The sequence below is a fragment of the Phalacrocorax carbo genome, chromosome 2, assembly GCF_963921805.1.
Source record: "Phalacrocorax carbo chromosome 2, bPhaCar2.1, whole genome shotgun sequence".
Lineage (NCBI taxonomy): Eukaryota > Metazoa > Chordata > Aves > Suliformes > Phalacrocoracidae > Phalacrocorax > Phalacrocorax carbo.
This window is the reverse complement of record NC_087514.1, coordinates 147,778,446-147,786,560: the sequence shown is the minus strand read 5'-3', so window position 1 is coordinate 147,786,560 and position 8,115 is coordinate 147,778,446. Positions and strand designations below refer to the sequence as shown.

Sequence of the window (8,115 nt, the reverse complement as noted above, 5' to 3'; positions counted from 1 at the left end):
AAAATGGCTCGGAGTTCGCCCGCCCCGCCAGCGTCACGTGGGGCGCCTCATTCCTTAAGGGCGGCCTGGGAATTAGCGGCGCTGCCGCCGGGGCCCGGCAGCCTCCCCGTGACCCAATCCCGCAACCCGGCCGCCTCCGCCTCCCCCCCCCCCCCCCTCCGCCTCCCCCCGCTCCCCTCCCCCGCCCGCCGCCCCCTCCCCTCCCTCCTCCCCTCCCCCCGGCCCTGCACGCGCTCGCCCGCGCGCCGCCGATGCCTCCTTTTCCCCCGCCGCGCCGCCCGCCCGCCCCCGACCCCCGGCCCCGCTCCGCGCTCGCGGCTCCCGCCCGCCTCCCCCCGCAAGAGCCCGCCGCCCCCTTCCCCGCGCCCCCTCCGCCCGCCCCGCCGCCCCCTCTGCTCCCCTCCCAGGGTCCGCGCCACCCCCCCTCCGACACCCCACCCCACCCCCCCGACCACCCCGCGAGGGTGCGTCCCCCCGCCCCGCCCCGCCCGGCGCTGCCCTCTTCATCCTGCGCCGCCGCCGCCGCCGCCGCCCTAACCGCACGCCGCGGCCCCACGCGCCGCCGGCCCCCGTCCTCGCCTCGCTCCGCGCACTTGTTGCGCCCTCCCACCGGGCGACCCCACGGCACCCGCGGCCGCCCCGTCCCGCCGCGGACCGAGCATTGCCATCCCCCCCGGCGCCCCCCCCCCCCCCCTCCCCGCGGGAGATCGTGCCGCGGCCTCGCGCCCCCGCGGCCTCGTGCCGCTGCCCTCGCCCCGCAGGGGCTGCGTGTCCCCTCGTGGGCCCGCGCCGACGCCTTCTCGCCCCGAGCGGCGGCGGGAGCGGGCGGTGCGGCCAGCCGCGGCGTGTCCCCCGCCCCACGGAGGGGACGGGGAGCGCCGGGCGGCGCCGGCGGATCGGCCGGGAGGGAAGCGGGGGAGCCCCGCGGGCACTCGCTGCCGCCGGCGCGGCGGAGCGCGGAGGGAAGAGCCGGGCGCCGCCGCGCTTCCTCCGCGGGGCCGCTCTCCCCCGCCGGCAGGTGCGGGCGGGCTCCGCGGCGCGGCCGGCGAGGAGCGGCTCGGCGGCGGCCACCGGAGCCGGGGGCGGCCCGAGGCGAGCGGGAGCGGAGCGGCCCCGCCGGCAGGCGCGGCGCGGCGAAGGGGGGAGTCGCCGTCGAGCCGTAGCCGACGGCCGGCTCAGCTCGGCCCCGCGGGCTCCCCGCGTTCCGTGAGGCGCCCCAGCTCGGTACAACTCAATGAAAGTCCTCCCGCGGCGGGGACCAACCTTCGCGCTCACGCAAGATGCAAGATCACTTGGCGTGAAATAACACAGCGCGATGGGCGATTTAGCAAACGCGCCGCTGTAGCGGCACGGGAGGAAGGGATTTCCACCCCGTGGAGCTGATCTAACGGTTAGCATCTTACTTTCAGGTACAACTAATTCGCCCATAGGAATTGCAGAACGGGTGCAAATAAGCTTTATTAGATCACAGAGAAAAATAATCAGTGGCAATACTGAAAATACACGAAATAAAACAGGAATGCTTTAAAGGCACGAAGTTAAGTATTTAACAAGAGTTAATAAAAAAAATATGACTCGGGCAAGGGATATCAAGTGCGATCATAAAAAAGTTACTTCACTTAATTCGCATCCAAGGACTTCAAAAAAACCCCCAACAGTTTGCATCAAGAGGTGAAAGACATTTGTCATTTAGAAGACGCTCTTAGGAATAAGCATACTCCAGCTCAGCAGGCTGACACCTTCCTTCAATCACATCTGTGCCGCTCTTTCTAGACTTTTTGCAGCATCTTTTAGTTTTCCAACTAAATCCTAAGAGATGAAACACCATCTTAGAATGAATGTATTTTTTAAAAGGTCAGCTAGTAGAACTCCCTATTTTTTTTTTTTACAGAGTCAAGGGAAACCAGCACCTTATACCACAAGAAATGTTGCAACAAACAATGCCAGCGAGTAATTAAATAGCTCCCTATTTTAGAAGGTAGTAAGAAAAGTGGGAACTGAAGGAAAACACCCTTTAACATATATAATCTACTAAAATAGATCACTATTCCCAACACGTAGATTTTATCAGCATCATTACAATGGCCAACGCTTACATTTGCTCTAGGCTTTGAAGTACCACATAGGCTTCTAAAATACTGAAAATACTCTGAGTGTAATTTTGCACTGGGACCATTCTCCAGCCAAAGCATGTCAGATTTAACAAGTCAGCAAACCGATCCAAAACACTCATTATTAAGGACAACTTTTGAGACACACATGAAAAAAGGAGAGGTATAAACCTGAAGTTTTAATATCTTGCTTTTCCTCTTCCCCCAGCCCCTCTTCCCAATCCTCCCCAGTTTGGGCACTTCCAAGCATTACAATACCTCTATTGTTCAGTTACACATTTAAATCGCTAAACAAAGATCAATGTTTGTTTCAGTACATTTCTTACATGTCATGAACACCACTGAAGAGCCTTCAGTTCGCTCTCTGTTTTTAATCATTACACATTTAATTGAACCAGCTTCTTCAATCATTTCTCTAAAGCACAGGCAACCAGAGTTTCAGAAAAATGATGTATCGCCTCCCACACACACATATATATATTTATTACAGTTATGAAAACAGACAAAATATTTATGCTCGTATGTAAAACACTACCCATGCAACTAAAATCAGTTAATCAGTTACTTTGCAACTTTATTTCAGAAGACAGGAAAACCACACTCGGATAATTTTTATAGAAGATTCTCCCCTACCCTCCCGATCCTGGATTTTTTTTATTTTTTTAAAATAATAGTAGATATGATTTCATTGTGATTGGCAAGTTGTTAAAAATATTTACATCCACAACTGGACCCAAGCATAGAAACAATGATGAAGGAAAGAAGTACCTGTAATTGCTCCATCGTGCAACTAAAAGTAACATCTGGGTGTGATCCTGAATCACCTTTCTGAAGAAAAAAAAAATGCCTGTCTTATTAAAAAAAACCACATGAAATTGCATTTTTTTCCTCTGAGGGTGCTGGCAGTACAGTACCTCTACGTTTAAGGTCACCAAGTAGGAAGGCTGGTAACTTTTATGAAGTTGATTGCTCTAAATTAAAAACAAAGAGCACAGAAAAAAAGTCAGGTCCCAGCACTGAAACAGGCTGAAGGAACACCTTGAAGTGTTAAAATTACCTTGATCTGATACTCCAAGCGCCAAGACACATCAGTTACATGGAGAGGAGATCTGCCTATGCTGGAAGACACAACAGTTACAGGCTGCCTGCGCTAAAAGAAAACATTACCTTCTCAAGCTGTCCATCAATAAACAACTTTTTCATGACCCTTGTAATGCTTCTTGAAAAGTTAAAAAAGTTTCTTACGAGCAGAATTCTGAAAGGAGGACATAAAGTTTCAACAGCTGTTTTCTAAAGTTTGTTAAAAATGTGCTTTTTTTTTTTTTTAATGGAATACTTCTTACTTTAATCACCTAAAGTACGCAGAGGTGTTTTTCAGGACAGTTTCAAGTAGCTGTAATTGAAACTATATACCTGTGCTGACTGATTAACCTACCTTCCCAACAGGATTTCCAACGCATCCTTGTTTTTCTGGAGGGGGGGAAAAAAAAAAAGGAAAAAATTTTGCTAGGTTCAGTAAATTCCTATGAGAGAAAGAAAACATAAGTATGTTAAAATTGCTTTAAAAACCTGATATTCGGTGCAGAATTGTTCTATTCTCTCTTTATCCAGTTTACAGTCTTCTAGACACGTGCTACAGGGAAAAAGAATTTATTAGTTTTCTGTTGACATTAACTCAGCAGTACAGTTTACAGTAACAACCGCTAGAAAAAATGGGGTAGCTTCAAAGCCTTAGTACCTTATAGCAGATATGTCGGCTTTCTGCTTTCCTGCCTCCAGAATACACGTTGCAGCCGCAGCATGGCAATGTTTTAATACTGTAGGGTCAATATCTTTCAGGTCTGGATCGTCTAAAATAAATGAATTACCGATGACACACTTATTTGCCAAATCCCAGCACGGGGCACCAAGGGCTGCTGCTGCTCGCCCTTTGAACGGGCTTTTTCCCGTAAAAACTTCAAAATGAAACGCTGTTGGGGTTTTAGAGGGACCGGACGGAGCAAGCAGGGAAGGTGTGAGGGGGAAGAGGAGGAGGAGAGGGGCTGAAGCGCTGGCTGGTGCCAGGCGGGGCTGCCCGGCGCTGCACGCCCCGCCGCCTCCCCATCGCCTTCCCATTAAAAAAAAAAAAAAAAAAACCAAAGAGAGGAAAAAAAAAAGGAAACCCTCAATTTCCTCTCCAAGCCCCGTCCGCGCCTCGCAGAAGCCTGTCGCCAAAGGCGAGGAGCGGAGCCGGAGCCGCCGGCCGGGCGGGCGGGGACCGGGGCTGCACGCCGGCACCGGCGGCTCCCTCCGCTCTCCCTGCGTGGCCGTGGCGGCGGCACCCACGCCGCGGCATCTGTGGCACGGCCGGACACCCTCACGCCGGGATCGCCATGGGAAGCGTCCACGCGCGAAAAAAAAAAAAACCCAACCCAAATAACAACGCCACGCTCGCACGGGAGCGGCGGGGGGAAAACCGCCTCCTTGCCCTGCCACGCGGACACGAACGTGCGGGAGACCCCGTCCCGGGCCGCCGCCCCCCACCCCACCCCCGTATTTTCGGCGGATTTAGGGTTTAATGAAGCAGGCGCGCGTTACCGATGACACCCCGCGCAGCGGCACCCCGGAGCCGTCCACGGGCGACGCTCCGGGTGGGAGCCGCCCCGTGTGTGTGTGTGTGTGTGTGTGAGTGTGTGGCTGCGCGTGGACGCCGGCCGCTGCGGCACGGACGCGCGTGTACTCACGCGGACAGGCGCGTGGCGGCGCAAGAGGGAGCAGCGCGCTCGCTTGCGCGCTCCGCGGAGCTCGCGCGGCCCGCACCGCCCCCACGCCGCCTCTCCCCACGCCGCGCCGCCTCTCCCCACGCCTTACCCAGCCCGGCACGGGGGTGATCGAGGAGGCTGCGGAACGCGGCGCGGAGGAGAGCGGTGTAAGGGCGGCGGGGGAAGCGGCGGGGGTCGCCCAGCAGCTGCCACCCGCCCTGCGCGTACGCCGACAGCTCCATTGTGGGCGCCGTGACCTTCGACACGCGCCCACGTGACGCGCGCGCAGCTGATCGCCGCGACGAGGCGGAGCCGCCGCCGTGGGGCGGCGGGGGGGGGCGGGGGGAGGAGGCGCCGCTCCCCACGGGGGCCAGCGGCGCCTCCCCCGCGCCGGCCACGCCGGTGTACTGCCCACGCGTGGCGGAATGCACACACACACACGCCCCCGTCCGTGGGGTTTGAAGTGGGAGGTGACGGGTGTTCCTGACCGAATTTGGGGAGGGATGCGGCGCCTAGCGCTGCAAGGGTTTATTGGGGTGTATTTAGCTCGGCAGTGCTTTTATTTCTTCATAAACCTGAAAAGTGCTTATATCTCATTAAATCCCTAAAGGGCTTATATCTCAATATATCTTTCAAGTGCATATAACGGTGCGAAGCTTTAAAGCCCACAAATTCAAGATAACGTGTCGCTGCAGACCGGCCGCCTGCTAACTTAAAACACCAGTGTCTTTTCCCTTTCCCTATAAGTTATTTTGCATCTCAAATGTCTACCTTAGATACATGCATTGCAAGGTATTTTCTTCCTCCCTGTGGTTATAGATCTGCGTATCAAACCTCATTTCTTTTTTACCTATGGTTATGGCCAGCTGAAATGTGAGCTTAAAATCAAAATAGTTTTGTAACTAAGATTGCTGCAGCATTTTGGTAAAGGCTTTGCAAATTTCGACATGCATAAAATAGTGACAGATAGACCATACAGCCTGCACTGGTGATTTAGTAAAGACGTACAAATGCTATCCAAAAACATCTCCACATTAAGCTAGTAAATTCCTAATGTGAGACATTAACCTGTTGCGTTAACATTTTGCTTTTTACATACTGAAATGTCACCATAGTCCACAAAAAATCTTAATATTTTACAAATAAACAATGAAGTGGCATGTGTTTATATCTCAGCTAAGGACCAAATTAGGACTGAACTAATAAAACGTAAGTAAAGGCCTTACTATGCCACATGAATTATGATGTATATAACCTTTGGAGCTGAAGTATGCAAACTGTTTTAGATACCACCTTTTTCTCTGCGCGTGGCCGTTCCAAATGGAGAGGAGCGTTACTGTGTGATCTGGCCTTCTTTATTGAACAAACATTTCCACTGAGCATTTCTTCAAGGGGAATTCAATGTTAAAAGCTGCTCAGCCTCAAAAAAAAAAAAAAAAAAAAGAGTAAAAGCTAACGGCCTCTGCCAGATTCATGGCTTTAAAATAACATCTATATGATGTCAGAAAGATAGTCCTTTTTTTCTCACTACAGATACGTATCAGACAACACAAATTGCAAAACCAACCGACTTTGCAAATTATTGCCAAATATGCAAAATAATAGAAAACCAGAGCACAACATTTTTCCTTCTGAATTTTTTAATGTTACTTGTCTCAAATAATGTTGCTAATAAGAGCGGGTCAGATAGAAGTACATATAAAGCAGAATATTCCAGAGGAACTTAAATTAAAATGGTGAGTATAGTCTGCTCTTTCTATCATCTGCGACCTGCGCTGCCATCCATTTGCAGGTTGACCGTGCTGTCAGAGGACTGGACTTCTTACTAGGAAACAGCTTTGAACAAACACGTTTCATTTCATCAGAACTATTCACGGTAATTGACTGGGAGCTGATTCAATCAAAAAGCTGTTAAGAATTTTGTATCTGTATCCATAGCTCTCACGAATTACAATCAGTCATCTGAGAGCTCAGTCTGGCTTTGGAGGCCGGTTCAAGTTTTGTCACTGTAAGAAACACAAGATTAGACTTTATCACATCTCGCTGCATCACATTTTATGTTTATTTGAATCAGACTACATTTGAGATCATCACTGGATTTTTCTTCCCCTTTTTACTCTTTGTGATATTAATATCGTTCTTTTATGCAAACCCAGCTGCCCACTTGGCAGCGTGTGCGGCTCCTTCAGTACAGATGCAGAGCACGGGTGATCAGGTGATTCTGTCTTCTCAGTTTCCCGGCACCGTGGGTTGCCTGGTCACTGTGTTGTAAAAACATGCATTTGTACGCCTAGGTCTCAATTATGCCCAAGTCGAGGTCAAAAGGAAAATCATACTGGCTGCAGGATCAGGCCCTTGGTTCTAACACAGTGTGCATGGACAGTATTAGGCCTCACAATGATGTGAGGAACAAACACTTCAGAGTTTTGGGGTGTGACCTGGAGTAATATCACTGGCCTGATGCTTCGGCATAGAAATTAATGCCACTAAAATGATGACCTCTGAGCTTCAGAGATCTGGCTGACAGAAGCCCTGGTAATTTTTATTTTATCAGAAACAAGAAAGGCATGGCAACAGACAGATGTGTTGACAAAATAAGGCTTTCTCTGTCTTTTGGTATGATTGTCAAATGTAGACACAACACCTAAGAAAAGACAGCATAAAATGGAGGAGAAGAAAAATCATAAAATGGAGGAGAGGACAAAGCTCTGAGCTGTAAAATTACAAAGGTAGAGACCAAGGCTATAAGAAAGGATAGGGACCCCAAAAACGTTAGAAATGTACACTTATGGCACGATGGCATGTTACAGAAATTTATTCTTCAACATCCTTTTGTCATTTATAGCATATTGAAACCTATAAATTAAGATCCAGCTTTAAAGGCAAAACAACTGCTAAAGATTCATTGCAAGATTACGTAGTACATGTAAGTTTAACTAGTTTTCATCACAAAATTTACATTTTCAATTCCCCTATCCAACCTTTCATCCTGACTTTTTTTCGTTCTCTCTTTTTCTCTCCAAAAAGGACCGGAGGTGGATTCAGACTCTCAAATTGCTGTCAGATTTTACTACTTGTTCATAGCGTATACACATTTAAAAACCTTGTTCACTACAATTTCCAAGAGGAAGCTAAACTGTATATTGAATAAAGAAATTATGAAGAAAATGCGTTAATCCTTGAATGTTAATTAATCAGGGAAACAAACTACCTCAGTTCATGCAGGCTAGTATTTTTTACAGCTTGTGCTTTGTTAGTTGAAA

General features: G+C 50.2%; 1 protein-coding gene across 1 annotated transcript; it reads right to left on the bottom strand.

Annotated features, from left to right (window-relative positions):
- Positions 1–1,433: 1,433 nt before the first annotated feature.
- COMMD3 (COMM domain containing 3) lies at positions 1,434–5,140 on the bottom strand. Its single transcript, XM_064444782.1, has 8 exons — positions 4,962–5,140; positions 3,850–3,961; positions 3,681–3,744; positions 3,547–3,581; positions 3,169–3,229; positions 3,026–3,082; positions 2,880–2,939; positions 1,434–1,809 (listed from the first exon to the last, which is right to left on the bottom strand). Exons 1-8 carry the CDS (start codon positions 5,092–5,094, stop codon positions 1,750–1,752), a joined length of 582 nt encoding a protein of 193 aa, XP_064300852.1. The 5' UTR covers positions 5,095–5,140; the 3' UTR covers positions 1,434–1,749.
- Between the last annotated feature and the right edge of the window lie 2,975 nt (positions 5,141–8,115).

Coding starts and splice junctions, on each gene's coding strand:
- COMMD3 (XM_064444782.1), bottom strand. CDS start 5,094: ATGGAGCTGTCGGCGTACGCGCAGGGCGGGTGGCAGCTGCTGGGCGAC. Junction 3,582..3,680: donor AATTCTGCACCGAATATCAG/GTTTTTAAAGCA, acceptor CCCCCCCTCCAG/AAAAACAAGGATGCGTTGGA. Junction 2,940..3,025: donor TGGTGACCTTAAACGTAGAG/GTACTGTACTGC, acceptor TTTTTTCTTCAG/AAAGGTGATTCAGGATCACA.